The sequence below is a fragment of the Parasteatoda tepidariorum genome, chromosome 6 (genome assembly GCF_043381705.1).
Source record: "Parasteatoda tepidariorum isolate YZ-2023 chromosome 6, CAS_Ptep_4.0, whole genome shotgun sequence".
NCBI lineage: Eukaryota > Metazoa > Arthropoda > Arachnida > Araneae > Theridiidae > Parasteatoda > Parasteatoda tepidariorum.
This window is the reverse complement of record NC_092209.1, coordinates 51,155,957-51,180,737: the sequence shown is the minus strand read 5'-3', so window position 1 is coordinate 51,180,737 and position 24,781 is coordinate 51,155,957. Positions and strand designations below refer to the sequence as shown.

At 26.4% G+C, this 24,781-nt stretch overlaps 2 protein-coding genes across 3 annotated transcripts in view; both read right to left on the bottom strand.

The window, feature by feature from the left end:
- Positions 1-18,012, bottom strand: part of LOC107442592 (sialin-like) — a 38,432-nt gene extending 20,420 nt beyond the window's left edge. Inside the window, exons 1-2 of one of the 2 annotated variants that reach the window (XM_016056192.2) lie at positions 17,832-18,012; positions 319-518 (exon numbers count right to left, since the gene is read on the bottom strand). In XM_016056192.2, coding sequence (XP_015911678.1) covers positions 319-518; positions 17,832-17,874 — 243 coding nt within the window. In that variant the 5' untranslated portion in view covers positions 17,875-18,012. Of the gene's footprint in view, positions 1-318; positions 519-2,008; positions 2,162-17,831 lie in introns of those variants that run through there. The other variant, XM_016056191.3, reaches the window with a different exon arrangement.
- A 3,372-nt stretch (positions 18,013-21,384) lies between these two features.
- Positions 21,385-24,781, bottom strand: part of LOC107442591 (chorion peroxidase-like) — a 114,188-nt gene continuing 110,791 nt past the window's right edge. The window contains exon 15 of the mRNA XM_071181788.1: positions 21,385-24,489. Within this exon, the coding sequence (XP_071037889.1) occupies positions 24,408-24,489 (82 nt within the window). The 3' untranslated portion in view covers positions 21,385-24,407. The remainder of the gene's footprint in view (positions 24,490-24,781) is intronic.

Below are 24,781 nucleotides of genomic sequence, written 5' to 3'. Positions count from 1 at the left end.
TGCTCTTTATTTGAAATTACTGCTGCTCTTAAGCGCGTTTTTATTAAAGAAGTTTTATCTGTTTAGAATTAAAATTTTTTTTTGTCTTCTTTTAGTATTGTATTTTATAAAAGACATGTTGTACTTTGGATAAAATTACACTTGCTTAATAATGTTAACAAACAAAACGGTTTATACATAGGCTTAAGCTAAATTCTAATGTCAATGCAAATTGTCATAAGTTTAAAAATTAATCAATCAAAATAAAGACCAGTTTACTTTATATTTTACAAGTACTGAATTTCTAGTCTAGAAGGAATTCATGATATGGGATAATACCTGTTCTTCTGGTGATGTAGCATTAACGTTATCAGGTAATCCACACGTATCATCTGTGTCCAACGTGCTGTTGGGAAGGTCAAATGCAGATTGGTTGACCATTGCAACAATGGTCACACTTAAACATACCCTGTGGGCATACTCTAAAACCATCGCCCAGAAAAGTAGAAATGAAAGCACAAAACGTGCAGGAAAGTAACCTAAAATGTTTAAAAATATTACATTATTATAATATCTTTTATTTTCGATAAATCCTTTTTTATTACTAGATTATTTAAATAATAAAATATGTTTTGTATTACTGAAAAAAAAATTTCGCGCATCAGAAATATGCTGAACTTAAGAATGCGAAAAGAAGGACAAATCCTTTTGAAGTTATCTTTGTTTTAGAGAAATTTCTGTAATTTTTCATTATATTCAAAAAAGCAGCGAAATTCTAATTTAAAGGTAACGCAACGTGAAGTGTTTAAAAAAATCTCGATGACATTATATGAAATATTTCACTAAAATAATAAATATACAAAGAAATAGCATAAACATAAGAAGTGGTATTCTCACGTTTAACTATATTTGCTTTGGATTTATTTCCAAGTAAGTACAATATCATTAATTGAAATAATTTATTCAATCTTATAAATGAAATATAGCCATAATTTTTAATGTTTTTATGAAAGATTGCACGTTTTAATCACTTTACGCTGTAAATTTTATAGCAGCATATCTTGCAGCTTATCAGTATTCTATATCAGTAGGGGGAAATGCTACTTAGATAGTTCTAAAAATAATTATTAAAATATTTATCTAACAGAATACTTAATATCATCGAGCATATTGAATATGTAATAATTTTTTTACAGTGATTTTTTTGTGTGAGGATTTATTTATTGGAAATTTACGCAACATTATAATGTATGTTGAGTAGATTCACGATAAATAAATAAATAAATAAGCAAATTAAAACAATTATCTTATTATAATTATAATAATTATTAAATTAATCGTATTATAATAATTATCTTATTCATTTATAAGAAAAAATAAATAAAAATAAATAAAAATAATTAAATAAAAATAAATAAATAAAAATAAATAAATAAAAATAAATAAATAAAATAAATAAATAAAATAAATAAATAAAATAAATAAATAAATAAAATAAATAAATGAAATAAGCAAATAAATAATAATAGATAATTCGGATTAATACAAAGTCAATAACAGAGTTGTAATGGAGTAAAAATGATGTAAAGCTAAACATGAAATCGTTCGATGTTCTAAATCTATCGTTGCTCTAAATCTATCTAATCTATCGTTATGAAATATATTCGAAGTAACTATGGAATACTTAAATATTTTTTTCTGCTTGAAAATGTTGCGTAGTTATTCCTTAAAATAGCCATTAAAATAGTTCTGTACACAATACTTGTTATTATATCATGAATGTGTGCTGTATAAATAAATGAATAAGAAAATAAATAAATAAAAAAAATAAATAAACAAAAAAATAAATAAATTTTAAAACTATTTTCAAATTAACAGAAAATGCGTAAGATTATCTAAATAAATTCATTAATTAAGTACTTGTTCTACTAGGATCCAATTTTTATTATCTTTCCTAAAAGAGGATGACTATTTCAAATAAGAAAGTAAGACTAATCTTTTCCATTTATTTATTTGTTCAAAGTCTTACCCGACTGAGGCTCCCCAAAAATTCCGAAACAGAGAAAACGCCATAATTCACAACACTCACTCCTCATTATTTCCTTATAACGGATGAAAGTATTTTTTTCAGTGAAGATGCTATTCCGGCTTCGAAATAGAAAATGATTTTTTATTCCATCTTATCAACATTTCATTGAAAGTTATTCATTCTAGAAATGGAAGGGGGGGATGAACGTCATTGCAAAGCACGGGAATGATAAAAAAAAACATTTTTTTTTTGTGTACATCGTACATAGTCTATAAACGGAGATAGTCTTTTTAACGGTCGATAGTCTTTTAAACGGAGGTCAAAAATTGTTACTTGCGTAATCGCAGAGGTGCGTCCTTACTTAGATTTGTAGTTAGTTTATTAAGGCAATTATTACCATTGGTTTATTAATCGATATATAGTTTTACATCAGATATTATAAAATGATTTTTTAAAAATTCACCTGAATATTACTATAAATAAATTTAAGAACGCACTTTTCCTAACTGATAATCTTTAATGTCATTTTTATAACCGTCGTTGAACAGTCGACCCAATTTTGAGCTTACGTCTACCAATGTTCAAGTCCGTTGCCTTGTAATTTTGAACCCAATCTAGAAGACGCGAGAACTCTTGGATCAAGTTTTGGGAGAAATTTGCCTACGTGGAGAACTTTTTGATTGAACTAACCCGTATTTTCGTTACATGGAGATGAAAACCATGAAAACTTCTCACGGTTAGCCAGGTGGCAAGGGGACTCTAACGCATGATCCGTCTGCCATTGAGGATATTTTACGACGGCACTGAGGTTGGTGTGAGCCGGGTGTGTAATTCGTAACGACCAGCCATAGCCGTGATTCGAACCCCGTTCACCTCATTGGAAAGTGAGCGCTTCATCCCCTGAGCAAAAAAAAAGAAAAAAAAAAAAAGAAANAAAAAAAAAAAAAAAAAAAAAAAAAAAAAAAAAAAAAAAAAAAAAAAAAAAAAAAAGAAAACTAGCTGAAGTAGTAATTGTGAATCTATCATAAGTCAATACGAATGGCAAAGTTTTAAAAAAAGACAAATCAATGATTATTTGTAATGGACAAATTCTTGATTTAGCTACCATTTTAAATTTGAAAGTTATATGAGGATTATTTCAAACCTATGTTATAAAATATTTTTTCTTTAAATATTATTTTCAGTCCCTATTATCCTCCCCCTCCTGAATTGGATTGAAAAAAAAAGGTAAAAAAAGGAGGGCTGGTTATCTTCACGTTTCTGCTACGAACTATGTCCCTGTAAGAACTTTTATTTTCTACTTTATTATTTCACGAGTTGTGTAAAATTTGAAGTAGTATATAAATTACATTGAAAACTTGTTGTAATTTTTATAAAGAACAAAAAAATACGTAGTGTGTGCTGCATTATTAGCTTTTAAGAACATTTCTAAATATTAAAGAGAATTATCATTTTATGCTATAAATAAAATACGTTTATTAAATTACTAATGATATTTTTTGACTTATGACGAGATTTGTGTTTGAAAAACAAAATATTTTTTCTCAACAAAGGCTTTTTTTGCTGTAAAGTGATAAAAGTTTACTATTTTCGTTACTGTAAACCTTAGATGGAACCTTATTTCTTTGCGTTTCTCTGTTTTAGTAGTAAACATAACGTAACGGAACATAACGTAACGAGTCTTCGCTAACATAACACAATATAAATACCATAGCTTAACATAGCATAACAAAATAAAATTTCACAAGATGATATTTCCTGGAATCAGATGAACATAAATAGCAGAATGTTGATAAATAAGTAGTTGATAAATAAATAGTTGAATATTGATGTTCTGAAATAGGCGATAGAAGTTTGGAAATTGTAATGATCAGTCTAGAGAAGTACATAAGTCTTTCAAAAACTCAAATTTAAAAAAAAAAAAAAAAAAAGCTGGNAAAAAAAAAAAAAAAAAAAAAAAAAAAAAAAAAAAAAACATAATTTTGTATAATTTGTGAGTTTTTAGATTTCTTTCTTACTCTGTTTATACGTATATCAATGAGTTAACCTTCGGTATTTTTCAACCGAAACACTCTTTTTAACATTTTAAAGAGTAGCTTTTTTGATGGGATAATTTCAAATATACATCCCAAATTTAAAAATAATTTGTATAAGTCCTAAAATTAAATTATCTAAATAAATGCTAGTTAATTTAATAGCCCGCGACGTTGTTGTGTTCAGAGTTTTTCTTTTCTTATCTCAACTGTAAACAAGACAGATAGTTTAATTTCAGTCATGAGATGTGTTGACGGTGACGGAAATACAACATCTGTTGCTATTTGTCAACAAAAAATGCATTTGGTTGCGGCACATGCGTTCGGTTGAGTTCTTAAGTGCAGAATTATTATTTTTTTCATGTTATGTATTGATATTGTTTCAGTGATTTAGAAGCAATAGAACTTTTTAAAAAGTTTCAAATTTTTCTAACGTTTCAAAATTACATATTACTTTATTAAACGTTACATAAATTTTTAAAATTTTTCTGAAAAGCATGTTTTACTATTGAAAAAGCATTTTTATGCTCTTCATGAAATAAAAATTGGTTTCTAAAAATATTAACTTTAAGGAGTTTCTGGAAATAATGAAATACTGAATTTGTGCTCGATACGAATTTGTTGATTTCTACCTAACTGTGAACACTTTGCAACTCAATTTTCAAAATTTCAAACAAAATTTCTCTACAGTTTTTTTTAATTTTTTAAATTTTTGTAGTATCAACATTAGAAAAAGGTTGCAGGTCTTACTAAATTAAATTTTAATCATTTAAAAATTGTTATACTCGGATATTGCAGGCTAAATAAAATATTATTTTTAAATATCATTGGTGTGCAATTGTTAATTGTTTGATAATTAATTCATAGATTTAATTATAAATTGTCAGTATGAATCTATCTTAAAGGCAAATCGTAGTAGAACAAGTTTTTATTAATGTAATTATTTGCTAAATTATATATTTTTTTCCTTACCAGAATATGCTAAACCTATTTATATTATGATCAATATATTGCACTTTTTATCTCTTTTTGATCTCTTAAAAATAAAATTTTGAACTGAAATGGGCATAAATGCAAATATTCTGCCAATTATTTCAAAAGGAGTGTACTCAATTTGCTACAATAAATTGAGCTCTGAAAGTTATCAGTTAAAAGTGATAATAATAAGATGTCCATCCAAAACTTAAAATATTTTTCCTTGACCGGGATGGGTTTTCTTCTACAGAGCAGAGTTTAATCAACACCTCCCAGAAGAAGAAAGGCATATGCACGAATAAATTTAGTAGTCCTACGTAACAAACAAAAACTGCGCAGTGGGGAGAAAATACGATAATACTATAATACCAGTAATATTGCAGGCATAAAATACTACATGCGGTATAAAGTACCACTACATGCGATATAAAATACCAGTAATATTGCATGTGAAAATCAGATTATGAAATTTAAAAAAAAAAAACTACTCAGGTATTTTGTTTTTTTATTTTGCATACTGTAGTCATATTAAAATTATTTTTGGAATATGAGATAGAGGTATTGCTTACATAAAATCGTTTTCAATTATAAATACATTTTTGAAAAAAAAATTGTAGTACGGAAAATTATATTTTAATTACACCTGGATCTCGTGTCACTAAATTTGGAATACTGTACTCATATTAAAAATATTTTTGGAATATGAGATAGAGTTATTGCTTCGATCTTATGTCACTGAATTCTACATTTAAGCAATCATTAAAACTTACATTTTAATGCCAAATGAATCAGAATTTTAAAAATAGATATCTGTATTCATCTGATTAGTCATTAAATCTACATACGAAAAGTTCAGTTGGAAAGGGAAGATTAGTCAAATGTAATTGTTGACGGTTTTACAGATATAATGCTTATTATGCAAGTTGTTGAGTTTGATAAATAATTATACTTTGTTTCTTATCTATGAAAGATTAGGTTGGCTTTACGTTTATGCGAAAGAAATAAAACAATAACTTATATTGTTAATCTTCAAGTTATTGACTCCCTTTTTTATGTGAAAAGGGTTTTAAAGAGTTAAATAAGAAAATGATTTTACTAATCTTTCAGATAGCTTTAAACTCTTCATTATTAAACTCGACCAGTAAAAGTGAATGCATTTTTTTACTTATTTTTGAAGCGAAAAATATTTTGAAGAGTGTTATTAGAATTCAATTCTATTATTGAATTCTTCACTATCAAATTTCCCTTTTAATATTTTTATGCTTCAGAAATTTCATGTGAATTTTTTTAGTATTGAAATCTATAATGGGAAACATACTAAATTATAATTGTTGAAATCTTTTCGGGAAACATTTGTCCTAAGTCTTTATGTGTGGCAAAAAAATTTAAAATTAAAATTATTTAAAACTAAAATTATTTAAAATTAAAATTATTTAAAACTAAAATTATTTAAAATTAAAATTATTTTATAATTATTTTAATTATTTATGCAAGAGACATTAATTACGTGTAATCAAATAATTGCAATAATTAATATCTCGTTAAATTTTCATTAATTTTTCAAACTTTGCATTGAAAGATCTTTAAATGCTTCCAGTTTACACAAAAATATTTCTACACGGATTAAAAAATTCGGTCAAAATTACATTAGACATTTCAGGTAAAAGAAACTATAATTCTGGTAATGAAAACAAAATATGCGGCATTTAAACCATTCATTTAGTAATTTTACCGTTTGCTATGGTAACAGTTTACCAGAAATTCTGGTTTTTAAAATAATCGTTCTCATAACCAACATTTAGTAAAAAATTACAAAACTGAAAAGTAAATTTAACCAATGGTTTTTATGCCATGCTGTAAGATATCCAGATGAAACTACCAAATTTTATCTCATATTATAAGACTTTGTATTATTGTTGATTTTACTAAAATCACTATCAAAGCATTTCTGAAAAAAATTACCGAGTTTTTTTTTGTTCCCATGGAGTTAGAAACATGGTACTGTTAGTTTTTTTCATACTTGTTTACTCAATGCAAGATCGACAATAATATAAGTAGCTCAATTATGAGATTTCAAAATCCCACTGTCCTCTTAATTTTTAATTTCTACATTGTTTAGATTAAAACTGCAGATATTTCTTTTTAAAGTTTTTCTTTAACTTGAAAATAAAAGGCTAGCAATTGTAATTTTTTTAAAATTCTGTGTATCAATATAAAAATTGTTAGACTGCATATTTATTTTTAAGAAGCATATTTAATGAAACAAATAAAAAAAATAAAAATTGGAGAGCTAAATAAAGAAGTTAATATCTTATGAGCACGTTTAATTGATTAAAGTTATTCTGGCATGCATAGATATATATTTGACATATTTTAAGCATCTCAGTAATTAGTGTATTCAACTATCGAAAGAGAAGTAGTTTTGTGGGCTTGTTTTTTTAAAAAAATTGAAACAAATTTTTCTAAAATCAACTATTTTAAGATTTTTTGGCCATTTAGAATTTACTTTAAAGCATAGAAAGAGCAGATGTTAAATTCGAACCGAGCTATGTGCTAATCAGTGCTAGTTTATATTGCTCAACCTGATACATCAAGGAAGAGACAATACTATCTATCGTAGACGGAATTTGAACGAATTATTGAACTCTGTGAAGGAAAAATTTCATAACGTGATTACGGTTCACGTGTGTTGTCAACAGAAAATGCGTGGATTACATCTTTGTAGAAATTTTGATGGGAAAAAAAGTACTACGTTATAGTTAGTTTCAGTTTGTTCAATAGTTTTAACTGAAGAAATTTCCTAATATGATACTTAAATTAAGCATTAACTACAAATAAAAATATATTCTTAAGAGTTAATATAAGTATAAACATATTCATAACAATTTTTTTTGCGTAAGACGAATATCGTTTATTTATTTTCAGATCTGTTTAGAAAATTTGCAAGGTAAAAAGAGGCAAATAAGTATACCATTACAGTTATTTTTAGTTTGTTAAACAGATTTTATGCAAAAGATATTGAAATTAAAGATATAAGAAAGATATATTATTAGAACATATAGAATAGACAAAATAATTGAACATATAACATATTGAAAAACAATATAACTGAACATATAGAATAAACAAAAAGAAATGCATATTTGTAACCAAAATTTGTGTGTATAACAAATATTGATTGTTTATTATTACATCTTTGCAGAAACTTTGTAGGGAAAGTGATTAAATTTACCTCTATAAAGTTATTTTTACTTTGGAAAACAGTGTTTAATACGGAATATGTTATTTTTAATTTTTTTATTTTTATTTTTATATTCATATTTTTTATCTTACAGATATATTATATATTTTGTTTAATCCTACGATGTGTAAAGTAAAGCCTAAATGGAATGTAAATTTTTAGGAATATTCCCTATGCACTACATAATCGTAGACGAGTTTTATTAACTAATGCTTTGGCCTTGAGAAAAGTGCATTCAATGAGGTATGTAATATTTAAATTTTAGTGTTTTCAGTGCAATAGTAAATCTGAACATAGTAGATATTTTGTTAAAAAGCTTTTTTTTTTAATATTTACTAAAAATTTTTTTTGTTAATATATTTTTTGGTAGTTCTAAAAATACATTATAAACTCAACGGAATAAATTTCCTTCATAAATTTGCAATAAATTATTCGTATTTTATTTTATAACCGACGTTGAACAGCCGACTTAATTCTGAGTTTACGACAGTCAATGTTCAACCCCGTCTCCTTGCAATTTTGAACTTAACTCAAAAGACAAAGGAACTCCTGGATCAAGCATTGAAAAAAACTAGTCTTCACGGAGGACTTTTTTTCTTCATGAATCTAATTTTCCTTTGCGTTACATGAAGAGGAAGACAAGAAAAACCTCCGGAGTAAGTTAAATTGCGCATGCGCTGAATTAAGACGTTCTCGAGAGATGAAAATCTTACTGCAAAATATTTCAATACTTTCTATACTAATTGTTGTTGTTAGATTACTTTATTAATTGTACATTTTGTAAAAGCAGCATTTTAAACATTGAATTTTTAAAAAGAATATATTAAGACATTTAATAAATCCAAATTTTAAAATTAATATTTAGGTAATTATTTTTTACCAGTATTTTAAAAGATATATATTTTAGCACGCTCACTCGAAATTCTATTTATTGAAAAATGTTTAAGTGCAGATTTATTCACTTTACAAATCTTTAAATTAGTTACAATTTAATTCCTTTATTATAATTTTATTTTATAAAGAAAGTTCTTGAACAAGTAATAATTTTGTTTTAAATTTTCAGAAATGCTCTATTTATTTTACCTCTAAGTATTATTTTATTTATATAGCATGAAAAAAACTCCTTCATTCGATTTTTGCATTTATGCTGATTTCATGTAAAAACTAGCTTTTTTTTTTTTCGTTGGAGAAACGATACTATGTAATTTTCTTCGACCGTGATATTGAAAGTTTTTTTAGAAATATCGATTTATTTTCCTGTCTTTTTGATTTGTTCGTTATAACCTAATATGATTCAATTCTTTCACAAAATGTGCTTAGTTATCTTGGAAACTACGCCATCTTATAAATAGCTTCTATTTTTATTTTATAACTGATGCTGACATTTAGTAATTTAAAATGCAACTATTAATTCTTTTTTCAAAAATATGTGTTTTGTAGTGCTGATAAAAATTTTGTCTATCATTGTTAAAATGTCTTTTAATCAAGCTTTATTTATTTGATTAAAAAATATTTTAAAATAAGCAAAAATGCGAATAGCTTTAGAATTACATGTTTCGTCTCTCATTTGCTGTGATGCTGCCATCTAGTAAGTTGAAATACAGTTATTAATAATTTTTTTTCTTTAATGTTGTGTTTTTATGTTGAATTCTTTTTATTTTTTATTTTTTATCTTCTATTACTAAAATGTCAGTTGACTTTAACTTTATATACTTCATTATTGATAAAATTGAAATTTATGGTTATAGTGTTGTTCTTTTTACGTTATTCTTTAAAGTGCACAGTTTTGAAAAATTCTAAAAACTAGATTAAAGATATAGTTAAACAATTTATTATATTTCAAAAGTGAAGTGAAGTCACTTTACATTCGCAAACGCGTGGTCAGTTACATTTTTTCGTAATTTAGAAAACGTAATTTAGAATATTTGAAAATAAAAGTTAATTTGTAATATTTTTTTTATTAAAACAAATTTTTAATCTGGTTCATTTCAATTTTAAATATGATGCTGATATTTAATAAGCTAAATTGTAATTATTTCCCTTCAAGAATAATTTTTTCTAATAGTAATAAAAATATCGTCTCTTATTTACATAAATTATTATGGCCATTGTAATTAACTATTATATTATACTTGTAAAATAAGAAATCATGCAAAAAAACTCTAGAGTTTGATATTTTATCTCATTAAATAAGATTATTTGAAAATGAAAGAGAATACTTGATTCGCACTTTTTATTGAAGCTAAATTTTAATCTGATTCATTATTTAATTTAAATATGGTTCTGACATCTAGTAAGCTAAAATGCAACTTTTATTCATTATTTTAAACATGTATTCATTATTTTTTCATGCTGATTTAAATTTTGTCTACTGTTGATAAAATATTAAATAACTTAAGCTTTATATCTCTCTCTATACCAGAAGTTTTAAAGTCTTTCTATCACAGATTATCTTTGAAATTCCAAATTTAAAGTGGAGCTCTAAATTTTTTCTCGCAAATATGCATTTATTAAATAGAACAACAAAATAACGCTAATGTTGCAAGGTAATTTTACCATTTAAGTTTGTTGAATTTAACTCCCCTATTTTATTTTTTTTGTACTAAATTTTCATTTCAAACATAAAAAGAATTATGGGTCTAACACATATGGGTCTTACACACATGAGTCTGACTATTGATATGAAAAAAGAAATCAAAATTAAATTTGGGATGTTTATATTTTCGCATAATACTTTTGAAAAAAAAAAAAAAGAAAAACCTGAAACTCGAGTACTAGAGATGAAATTAAAAGTTGTTTAAAATATCCATAAGGAATAAATATCTTTTAATAAATCCAAATCTTTTGTCAACGGAAAATAATCCAGGCTTCCGTTTTCGATTGACATTTAGTTCAGTTTCTATTTTCCCCCACCCAATTTTAATCAGTATCAAAAATTATAACTTCTTTTCTTTGAAGTTTAAGATACATAAATCATTAACTTTGAAAAAAGATCTGATAAGTTTGCAATTTCTTTAGCCAGGCATTGCCACAACTACTACTCGCTCAAAGAAAACTCGTTGTCATTTATGAAGATTACGACTCCCTTGTTTAGTTTAAGAAAGAGATCTAAGAGGAGCTTTAGTGAAGAAAAGGCACCTAATATCCGATTCCTCCAGCACGTGATTCCTCAAATAAGAGTTTGTGATAATATTCTATTCTTAGGTTATGTCTCTGGTTGTGGTATTAAATTCAAGCTGTTTTTAGAAGGTTCTGTAGTCGCATGAAACGATGCTTTTTTGCAAATATTCTTTTTTGTAACTGCAAGTTTGCAACAGTTGTTTATTCTGGCGTTGTTTATTATTAGCGGCGCAACAGTTGTTTATTATTAAGTGGCGCAAAATGTCAAAATGGAGAAAAACTATAGTTATGTGTAAAAAAAAAAAGTATGTTTGTTCACTTAGTTTTAATATTTGAAATTAATCCCATGCTGCACTATCTGGGCTAATAAAAATCTGAAAAAAAAAAAAAAAAAAAAAAAAAAAAAAAAAAAAAAACTGAAAAAGGCATTGATTTTAATAATATACATCTAGGTACTATGATGTCACCAAATTTGCGATTTTTTAAAAAGATTTAATATTTCTTAAAGTTTTAGTTATTTGTCTGTTCTAAGTCCCAGGTGATTTTCACAGCAGAATGGGATATATAGTTTAAAATTATAACTTAGCTTTCAAGTGTAAGGCACTTAAATTGAGGCTTTTTCTAAAATTTTCTTAGAGGAAGGAGCTTCGAATAAGCAAGTTAATAGTTTACAGAAAATGTGGTAATTTTTTCTTCGCAAGAGAGTATCAGTACGCAGAGGCACCCTATGAATTTTTCTTTTATTTTTGCAATTGTACCAAACATCTTACCACATCTGGTCACGCATCAACTGTTTTCCCCGAAAAATTAATCTAATAATTTAAATAACTCTAGAACTTTTGTGTCAGTGGGTAATGATTTGCAAAGAAATAAATTCTTTAGAAACATCATTTGATTCAGTCATTTGAAGTAGAAATTTAGTGAATTTTATGCAAGGAACTAAACAAATTTTCAGCTAGGTCTCTGATTCGTCGAGATATTGCTTCTTTTGATAAAGGAGCATATTAACAAAATGTTTTTTAAAAATTATATTTATATATTTTATAAACAAAATGATCGTCAATTTTGAATTACAGAAAAAAAACCCTCAATAAAATATGAAAGCAACCAGTGGGGTTGATGGCCAAAGCGATAAAAAATATTTTAAATGAATATTAATGAGATTTAGAGTTCGTTTAATTTCATTAAAAATAAATTTAAAAAGTAAAAGTGAATATTTAATACGTTATTTTTTCTTAAATTTTTTTATTAATTTCTTTTTTATTAATTTTTCTTTATTAAGTAGCTTTTTCTTTTAATTATAATGCATCTAATGCAAATATCAGCCTCTTTTTTAAAAAAAAAAATTATTGACATTTAAAATTTGTCTCCCGTTTCTGAAATTCTAGTTAATTTACAAAAAAAGCTTTTTTAATATGCAAACAATTTTAAGGTTTATGTTTTATCTCATGAAAAAGAATATTTATAAGTAAAAGTAATAGTTTTTTTAAAAAAGAATTTTTAATCTGCTTCAATTTAAATTTGATGCTGAAATTTAGTAAGTTGAATTAAACTGTTAATTCCTTTCCTTTTTTTTTTTTTGAAAAAGAGCCATTTTTAATGCAATAAAAATATTGTCTGAAATTACTAAAATATCAGCGAACTTAGGCTTCATATACTTAATTAAATTAAATTTTTTTCTTCAGTTGTTTTTTGTTAGCAAAGCAAGCAGAGTGCAAAAAATACTAAAAATTCTATTAAATAATCTTCATCAACTTAGTCAATTAACTTAATAGTATTTCGAAAGCCTAAGGGAAAGTTTTTTGCATTTTTAAAACGACGATTACAATATGAGTAGAAACCATGCAATTCAAATATATCAGTTTCAGCATTATTCATCTAAGACTTAAGTCAGTATCTATGCATATAAACAAAATGAGAATGATTAATGTAAGGCACAATCGAATAATAATTTTTTTTGTAAATGAATGAGACAAAAAAGGTTTTTTTTAGTTGGAATGATAACATAAAACGCACTGACAAAAATAGATTTGAAGAAGTTGGTAAAAAGATAATGAGCTTATTTTAGAACTAGCTTTAGTCCAATCATCATCCATGCATATTGACTATTTTAGTCGGTGATGTTTTTATTTATTTATTTATATATTTTATTATTATTTTTTTAAAGGCAGAATACGATAGTTTGTTTTTGTTATCACGTATTAGTATATAACTTTGAAAAAGTGTCTGTTATGCGTACATTTTACTATATGTTATTTAAATACTCAATCACTGTATGGAGTTAAGAAAATCGTAATCTGATCTGATCTCATTGATCAGTATTAAATAATGGATAGGAAATCATGCAATTATGATCAAAATCAAAATACACATACAGACACAAAGATAAAATATAAAATAGTTTTAATTTATGCCAATATTTGTTGTCATTCTCGGACACTTCGTTTCATTAAATTAAGAAAAGCATGTTTATAGAAACTTAATTCATCTAACGAAAGAAAAAGTTGCATTTATTATTATTTTGCACAGAAATTAATGTAATTGATCATGGCCAACGCATGGTAGTCGTTAAGTAAATAATCATAAGAAACTAAAGCGGCTAGCTATTACTTGATTAAAAAACTTCATTCGTTTCAGAATTATGCAGATTGGGAATAATAGTCGACAAGGCAAGGAAGTCAAATTTCACCACAATCAAACGATTTCGTTAATGAATTAGTACTTCATGTAACTTAATTTTTTTAATTATTTAAATTACTATAGACTTTTCGTTTCATTTTATTCAACAACATGCACTGAGCAGCCAACTAATTATTGAATTTACGATTATCAATGTCCAACTCCGTAACGCGATAATTTTTAAACCAAGTCAGAAGGCAAGGGCACTGTTGGATCAAGCATGACAGCAAATGAGCAGTAGAGAATTCGTATCTTCCAGCCATCGCTGTGATTTAAACCTAGGTCGTTTTGGCCACCACGGCTTCCTTATTTATAAAATCTGATACAAAAACGGATTTTTTTCTGAATAAACATACTTTTTATGGCGAATTTGGGTTTCTGACACCGAAAATATAGGAAATAGCCGCATTCATGGAAATATGGTCTCAATAGTTTGGTCAGGAGAACGGTCGAAAGTTTGGACCCTTTATTTTTGCGTATTTCACCATATCACTATTAATGTTTAAGCGAATTGAGAAATTTTTGCACACAATTATAAAATTCGTTTATCCAAAGATATCTCAATGCAAATTTTAACTCTTAAACAACATTTTTTATTTTTTATTATTTTGTTTAATGATAGTCGAAAAATTTTTGAGTTGGAAGGTATGCAAATTTTTACATCATTTTAATGAATGTAGTTTTAAACGGCAATATAGAAAATTTGAACGAAATCAATCAAATAGTTCCTGAGTCTTAGAATTTTGAAGAAATCGTCTCATGATGCAATTTCTCATGAACTATTCGACCAATTTTTCTCAATCAAAAAGCTCTTTCAAAAATCCGATTTCGTCGAATGCCATGTTTATTCAGAGAAAGTCCGTTTCCTGTGCCTGGTTTCGTAATTTAAAATATTATCGGCATTTATTAACATATTTGAGGTCACACCCTTTTGCTACTAAGACTGAATCCTAGAACGTGAAGATCCGATCATTAGATCAAAAGTTATTCGAGGTGGTTCGTTTTTTTGGTTCACTGTGCATAATTACTCATATAAATCGAAGCTGATGTGCTTGCGACAGTGGTGCCCAGCTCTGTAATTTATGAAACCGATAGGTTCTATTGCAGTTTTGGCACGTTATGGAGAAACAAATAACAGTCATTTACACTGAAAAAATTGTTTTGTCAAACTGCCAGAGAATGCATTTACGGTATTTCAGGTTGTACGGTTGCACACCAAAATTTCATAATTTTTACCAAAGCACATTGGTAATGATTTTGCTAAAATTATCAATATCATAGTACATTGATATCTTAGAGCATGGTATAAAAACTATTAATTCGGTGAAATTTACTCTTCAGTTTTATAATTATTACTAAATGTGTGTCAATGTGTCGTGATGGTGTTAGAAGAACAACTGATTATCGTTTTGTTGTGTTTTTTTTTCTCAAGAAATTGAACGAAAATACAGTGTTGAAAATAAATAAATAAAAGTATGTATGTTATTACTTTCCCGTTTTAATGTATTTTTGCTGCAGCAAATTGTTGGCGTTCAGAAGGATACAGAACTGTACTTTTAAAGGAATTTTCGGGAAGCTTTTGTAATACGGATGGAAAAAATTACCAAATGAATGGTTTGAATACCAAACATTTCGGTTTTATTAACTACAATAATGCATTCTTTTTTCAAATCAGAAGTGTCATTATTAAACAGTATCGCAGTTTTGCCAGAGTTTTTTTGTTAGATGCAGATTGAATTTATTTATCTTACTGAAATCATGAAAAGTCAGAGTACTTTGTAATTAGCAAGTGCATACAAAGCTCTCTTAATTGCTTCTAATCAAGTAGGAAGATGCATTTTTAATTCTTTTTATCAGGTGATAAGCACTGGTTAGTTCCGAAAATAATCTGAGCCCTGATTTATTTAATAGTTGATAACTAGTTACTTAATATCGTTTAAAAGTTATTATTGGTTGATAATCTATGATATAATTTAGATATGCTATCAGCTTTCTTAAGCTGTCATCTAGATATAGCTGTCCTAAAAATTAGATAAAAATAATTAATTTCATTTGAATACTATAAGTTTTTCTAATTAAACTTTTGAAAAAATGGAGAATACATTGAAGAAGCATGCATTTTTGAAATTAATTTTGATAAGGATTGCCTTTTTTGTTCGAAATTTCAAACTGCCTAAAAATGTAATTTTCTATTATACTTATCAATCTACAGTAACATTATTCAACAATTTGATGTCAGAATAAAATATTCTTTGATTTTTGTAATGGAGATATTGAATATAACTAAAATATAAAAAAAGCGTGTAAGTTTGAATAAATAGTAATTTTTTGAAATGTTTCATTCATAATCGAAATTTGAATTAATGTTTAGAAATATTTTAAGATAGTTATTGCTCATAATAATGAAACATTAAATATATAGATTTTCATATTTCTCTTTTTTAAGCTATTGTATTTAATTAGGATATCTATATTTGATTTACAAGAATAATACGGGAATTGTTATTACTTATAATAATACGACAAAGCATAATTTTTTTGCGTTGTGTTTTCTTTTTACATGTAATGGCTGGAATTTATTTACATAAAAAAGCCATATAAACAAATTATCTCCATATTAAAAAATCTATTAGACTTGTACATGTAAAATAATGTACAGAATTAAAAAAAAAAGATTCGATAAAAAATTCGCGAATTATTTTTAGTTCAACTTGTAGAAAAGAAAACACCATGAGAGCAGCTCTGCAGGCTGCAGGAACGCAAAAGCCATGTTTGTTTATGATCCCATAACGAGCTTTTTTAATAACTCCGAATTGTTTAACAGTTATTGCGATTTTAAGTCATTTTTTTTGATAATTTTTCTTATTTCTTTTTTTGTTTTTGATTTTTTACATTTTACTCTGCTGCTCAAAATCTGAAAACTTGAAAGTATGAAGGTGTGTAAAAGGAATAAAATATTTTAAGATTAGATTATTTTATTATGTGTTTGAGATTTATCAACTGTTAAACTTGAAGTAACAAAAAACTATTTTGGTCGATCTACTGTCCATTGAAACGCAACTATAGAGTTGAAATTTGACGTGCTGAAGGGGCCATTTTCAATTTTAAATTAAACTTGAAATCTGAACTTCAAACAATGATTATTTTTAAACGGTTTTAGAAAGGTTTAATAAAGATTTTTATTTTTTAAGCTCAAGGTTGATTTGATGTTAAAAGTAAAGAAAAATAAGAATAAATTTAAAAAAAAAAGGAACTAGGTGATGCTTAACATTTATGTCGAAATGTTTAAAAATATAAGAGAGTCAAGAGAGATTAAAGCTGTTGTCAATTTGAACTATTATGTAATATAAGGTTATGTTATATATTGTTAAAAAATAAAATCATTATCCTTTAATAATTCTTACTCTGTCACACTTCCTATTATTATTTTTTCAAGTACAGTTGATAATTTTTCAAATCCAAACAATCTGTCATTTTGTTGCAATTAAAATATTAACAAACTATTCCTTCATAAAATTATAATAATTAAATATTTTATAAGCAAAATAATAATTTTTTTTTTGGAAAGGTATCGCATATTGAAGAAAAAAAAATGAATGAAAGGTCATCACGACGGTTGGCAACTGGAGTCTTCTAGTTGTAAAAATTATGTACGTATCAACAAATAAAAATAAGGTTAAGGTTAATAATGTTTTACGTCAAATGTCTAATGTCCTTAAAATTATTAAAAATTAACTAATGTCCTTAAAATTTATTAAAATTAAATCGAACTTACATTTTTGTTGGGGTTCCAGTTGCAATTTATCCACATTAACCATTTCTTTATGAAAAATTTGACTGACAATATTTTATGCTTAAAGACTATTTATTTAATAGAAGTTTTGTTAGACACGCTTTTTCTTATTCAGTTTAATTTGATTTAAAATTTATCTTTAAATCTCTTTTATTTTTATCACTACAAAAAGTGACCTTGATAACCAATCATAAAAGTTTATTGTTTATCTAATAAAAAAATTAAAATAAAATATTTGATAAGACCACCAGTTTGGAGAGTTTAACCTGTTATTATCATTTGAGTACTTTCTTTCTTTATTTAAAAACAAAGTCATTTAGAAAAGAAACACTCATGTCTCTCAAGAGTTTTATTTTCTTAGCAACAGATATTTCTAGATATTCTTGACACAAAAAAATTTCATTCTTATGTTAATGTTTCTCAGAACAAAAGAAGATATGTGTTCTGATAAGTATTCTGTAATAGAAAGTTTACGAACTAATTTCTTCTAAATCGAAACTGCTGCACTTTCTTTGTTATTTATTTCTATTTATGACAAAATCAAAAGAGAAATGTGTGAAAATGTAAAAAATGAGTTATAATGTAACATAATTCTATTTCTTGCTTGTTTTTAGCATTTAATTTAAAATTTTTCTTTCATAAGTAAGTTTTTAATATCATTAAAAATTTTATAAAATTATAATTGTATACTATTTTGAATTTGTATAAATAGAGTTTTATAGCCCTTACAGAGTTTGTATTTTCAATATTACATTTATCATTAGAATTTAAAGTTTTCTAGAATTTTACATTATTATATATTTGATATTAATGCAATTTTATTTTAGTTTTAAGTTTTATAATTAGGGTTCGATACGATAATTTTAAAATAATTTTTTTAAAATCAAATTTATGTTATTCTGACTTTCATGCTAAACTATTATCTAAAGTTTTGATTAATAAAAACTTATATTACTCTCTGCAAATTTATATTGGAATTTTTATGTCATATGAATTTCAAAATTATCGAAGTTTTAAAATTATGAATTTTACATTGCATGAAATCTTATATGTTTTTAAATTTTACTTTAAAGGCAAAATAAACTAAGAAATGAGTGTTTTTCTTAATTTATTAGTTTTTTTTTAATTGTATTATTTTCAAAGTGCATATTTTATTTTTAAAAATGAAAAAAATAATTTTTTTTAGTGGAACTTTGTAATTGAATTTTTTTAAGGTAAGGAGAGGATGAGTTTTTTTTATATAAAAGTGTAATAAGAAGGATTGAAAAAAAGAAAGAAAATATCACCATGCATTTTCTAATTAGGATTTATTATAAAAGTGAAAAAAATGAATTGAATGTAATAAAATAAAGGATTTCATAGTTAAAAAAGTAATTCACAGCCTCTTTAATTTATTTCAAGATTGCAGATAATTAAGACTTGCAAGGTTATATTTTCTATTCAAAGTGGTTATATTTTCCATTCAGTAATGGCACGATTGGTTGGTTAGTTAAAGTTTAATGGCACAAGAGGCAGAAGTGGCTATACTGCGCCAGTAACTAGGTAAAAGAATAGCACTTTTTCTTAAATTAGTGAATACAGTCCTATTGTTTTGATGAACTTGATTAAATTGTGATGTGTAATGGCACGAAACTCTTATTAAAATCTAATGTGATTTAAATCTGATATAATTAAATTCCTGCAAACGACGTCACGCATGTGTGTCGAACCTGATTGTCTTCTGAATCGACAAATGCCATGATTAACCTTCGATGATTTTGAAGGGAATTAATTATCGACAGTGTCAACCTTCATCTATCACGAGGTACCTCTTGATGGAATCAAGTTAACATGTCTTATATACTAGTGATTTGGTATTTGATATTTGTAGTGGTAGTTACTCCACATTACTCCCATTCCAGAATTTTATCTGTTATAGAATTCGATGAACGATTAAAGCTAGTTGATTCATGCTCTTTATTTACTTACATCAATTTTGCTCATTATATTTTCATTTTTTTAAAGTTTTTTTTATAGCATTTCGCTCATTACTTTTTTTTCCTTTCATTTTTTGTTTATTGACCGGGAGACTTTATTTACTTCACCGGATTTTTTTTTCCTTGAGCAGTATATATTTTTAGCAAGTCAACTGTTTGACCATCCATCAATGTTGGCAAGTTATCACCATTAAGAGGATTTAATATCGACTATGTCAACCTTCATCTATCAAAAGGTACCTCTTGATGGAATCGAGTTAACATGTGTTATATACTAGTGATTTGGTATTTAATATTTGTAGTGGTAGTTACGCCACAATTTCAGTTAAAGGTATCCATTTCTATTGTTAATATGTGGTATTAAATAATATTTTTATTTAAAAATTACATGTAGGCATAATTAATTAAAATTATGAATTTAAAGAACAATATTCGCTAAAGAAGTTTCTTTGATGCTATGGTAGTAGTTTTATATTTTCTCTTTAGCAAACTGTAAGATTTATCTATAATTTTTATCACTTTTTTCACCTAAATATTAATTAGCGAACTCTAATAAGGGTGATAATTATGTTATTCCATGCAGACCGTTGATTCGCTCTATAATGAAGTCAAATGATTTTATTGAATAACCCGCTGCGAAGAAAAACTCGTTTTACAGAGGTTAGAGATTTGTGCAAGTGTTTAAGTAAATATTAAATTGTTTTTTTAGATGTTCAATAGTGAGTAATTGTGATTGTTAACTAAAAATAAAGTAGCGCATATTAAAAGGGTATTAAAATCATAATATATTAAATTTTTATTAATGTTTAAAATCGTCTATTGTTAAGCGTTATTGTCGGAATGCAGGTTGCATCATCCGTAAAATCCATTTTCAACGTAAATTTTTTTTCTTCGAAAAATATTACACTGTCATTTTAACAGTAATATTATTTAATTAGAATGATTCAGTGAATATTTATGGTAATTATTACTGTAAAAATTTACGTATATCAAATTTTTTGTTCCGTAAGAAGTTCCGGTAAGATTGATTTTACGGTAAAAAGTACCGGCACGCTGAATGCCTGTAATTTTAGTCTGGAATTTTTTACAGAGTATGTGAGTGGTTCCAAAAGCAGACATATGTTATCACATATGTTCACATACACATATGATCCATTCTATGATATATTACATATGATCATGTTCCACTCCAACTGGTTGAACAAAAGTTTCAACTTTCAGTTACGATTTTCTTCAAAAATGACGAAAAATAAAAGGAAAAATGTCTGAACATTTCCAAATAGGGATAAAACTGAAAAGATAAAATAATAGTTTCAAAAATTTGCTTCAGGAAGATAACCAATTCGTTATGTAGAGAATATTTGGAATATTACTTAACGATCCACTTTAATATTTTATGATTAAAAGAAGTTCGTTGTAAGGAGATTTCTTTGGAAAGTGACTCTATTGTAAAATATCGAAAATCACTGTATATATAAAATAAACCAAAGGAGAAGAAAATGTTTGTTTATCCCCTTAAAATAAAGCATAAAAAGAACTAATAAACCATAACAAGAAAAGAAAAAATAACACAACTTTATTAAAAACATACAAAACATAGAACATCTTTAATCCCTATACAATTGACCTCATTGATTCAAGTGTAAATTTACAAACATGCGAAAAATCAACTTACATGTTAAAATTTCAATACAAATTTGAGCTTTTTTTAACGTCATCACAACAGTATAAAAAGTCCTCTTTAAATAATCACTACATAAAATACTAATTTTTAATTTGTTATTTGGTAAAATATTTAAGATGCATTTTTCTAAACAATCCACTGAGTTTTCCTAAAACGAAATGAATCTGGCACCAAAATTGTTAAAAACATGTTATATTATTAAAAGAAATTCATTTCGCAGTTCATGTATGGCATGCATCAAAATAACAACTGTTATTTGTGTCGACTCTTACAAATAACAGGTGGCAGGTCCGCCACCAATACTCCTCATAAAGATGACGCTTTTGTCGAAGGGAAGCGGCGACAAAGTTTTTCTTAAATAGCTGAAGACACATATCTATTTACAACATATTTTAGTACAAACTATGAGAGAGACGATTGTACGTAGCTAAGTTCAAATAGAACTGAGTTGTATACCTGGCAACCTAAACATCATTACATGCTTTTAAACGTCCTGTTATTTTTAGATAAAAAGGAATATCATATTCGGTATTAAGTTTTATTTTAATTTCAACAGTTTGTGAGGAGATACTTATATTTTGATCATGAAAATTTCAATTCGTGAGTTTAAATGTAATTTTACAAGAACTTTAAAATGCATCTATTTATATGAATATAAAAATGCATAATTTTCAAATTTTAATTCAAATAATTTTTCATTTCGAAAACGGATTGAAAATTTTATGAGCTTAGATTTGTTTGGAAGCGGTTTTAAAAATTAAAAATTTTTCATAAATGGCTATGTAATTGAATTATTATTGTAGTATTATAGCAAATTGTGACTACTGTAGTATTGTTATTATAGCATTATTATTGTATTGTAGTAAATTATCACGCGTTTTAATATTTTCTGCATAGGTAATTTTGTCATTTTAGAGACCCCCATGGTTAAAAGAAAGCCAATTTACATATGTAAATGATTAAAATTTTCCAGTTTATTGACATGTACTCAAATACATCTAGTTAATTTTTTTAAATTTAGCATTCAACGGAAAAAGTTATTGTAATTTAAAGTTTTTCACTCGTAGTAGTAGTTTAAGTACTTAATGTAAACTTACACAAATATCTTGAAAAATTTGCTTGTTCAAATAATAATTTTTTATCATAAATTTATTAATAACAGTAAATCAACTAATTTGGGCAAATTTTTAACATAAATAAACTTTTATATACTCATGAAAAGTTGATGAAAAAAAAGTTGATTTTTATTTTAACTTAACGTTATCTTTCTCCCCGGAAAGCATTCCTTCAACATTGAATTTTGATCATTTTATCTCCTCTTTAAGATAAATTGAGTCATTACTGATAATTAAAAATGCATTGTTCTTAACATTTTCAAGAGGGCAAACGTAAAATTAGACTGAAATTCCTTTAAAAAAAGAATGATATGGATATTTCTTAATCGTTGTGATAACAATATCATTTTTAAAAAGGCGATTACGTTAGATAAAAAAAATCTATCTATATCTGCTGTTACTAATAGTCTTAGAAGATAAAATAAACATTTTATTTATAGTCATTCCTCATAAAGATTTCCTCTTTTTTCATTTAACTTTATTGAAAATCTTATCTAAAATGTTCAATGTAATATTGTAATTGTTAAATTTTTTTCTCCCAATTTCTAAATTTGGTTTCTAGGATAAATATATTTTCTAGAATACTACTTAAGAAACTTGCTATTGTTATCATTGTATATGTTATGTTAAACTTAAGCATTCTGAAATTGAATGAAAATACAACCTTAAAATAATTTTTGAATATTTTTTTAGAATCAGGATTTTTAGTAAAATCTGCTTTGGAGCATTTGTTTAATTTACATTAGGAAAATTTTTCGCATCCTACCATCAATGATATTTAAAAATAAGAACTTACATTTTTTTTGTTTTCTCTAAATTGGCAACACAATATATAAGTTTATTTTGTCATCCATAATAACCAAGTTTTTACTGTAAGTAATAAACGTGGCAAATAGAATGATTAGAGCTACTTTTATGTAGCTTATTCTGAAAAATATAACGATTTAAATACAATTTTTTTTATGCTCTCATAAAAATCGGTTCAATATTGAATCCTAATATCGGTACCTTGAACCATCAATAGAATTCGCTATAACCTTACTATGGTGTTAAATTAAACAACGTTTTCGTTAAAGTTGAATCATATTATAGAGTAATCATGCTTAAGAAATACGATAATATGGTTCTGTTTAACACCATATTAAGGTTACAGTAATTTTGAACGACATTGTCGCTGCAATATTTCTTACAACATAGTGCATGCTTATTATTTGAAATTTTAGAGCATGTTGAACAATGATATCGTTTCTGCATGCTCATAACGATGTCAAGTTGAATTATGCTATTAAATCATTCGTAAATTTAATTGAAAACGGCTCAGTTAAACATGCTCTGAATATTGCAGCGAATGCGAGCAACATGATGGTCAAGATACCATATTTACGTTAAAGTGGGACCATAGTATCGTGTAACCAAGTTCAATTTGCACATTAATATGGCTCATTTAAGCACCGTATTTAGGCAGCAGCAAATTGTGGTTCAACAATGTAATGGTTCAACTCACACCTAAATTTCCAATAGTTAATGAGTATAATATATATTTTCACATAAATTTGAATTCTTGTTAAAAAAAAACATGTTGATTTTCTTTTATGTTGACTGAGCTGCCTGAAAGAACATGTAAAAGGTTGGCCATGCATAGTTCAGAAGTGACAGATGAAGCTGAAATGTCATCTCGAAGGGGCTATGACTCGTACAGACGCGACTCTCTCATCCGACCGATCGAAAAGTAGTCTTAAATATATGTGCAAGTATTATACAAAATTCTTTCTCTCCTATGGCTCTATTTCTTGTAATTCGTGTCCCTCCATTTGCTTAGGTCCAGTCGGGGTATGTCATCAGTTCCACAATCCAGTCTGGGATTTCTAAAATGGAATCATCGATAATCAGTTCTAGTCTCGGTACAAGAATAAATACGCCTGTTGTATCACTAACTATGTGTGATAAAATAGTGAAGATTTTTCATGATGCTTATAACGGATAATTGAAGATACTCTTTTAGTTGTTGTTGACGAACGCCTGTAAAGGCAGAGAGGGGGGGGGCGTTGTTCTTGTTTACCAGTGGCGCCATCTATGGCCAAGAATTCGACTTCTGCCACACTCGCTTATAGGGCAGACCCATTCATATATCTATTCATTCATCAACAGATCGTAATT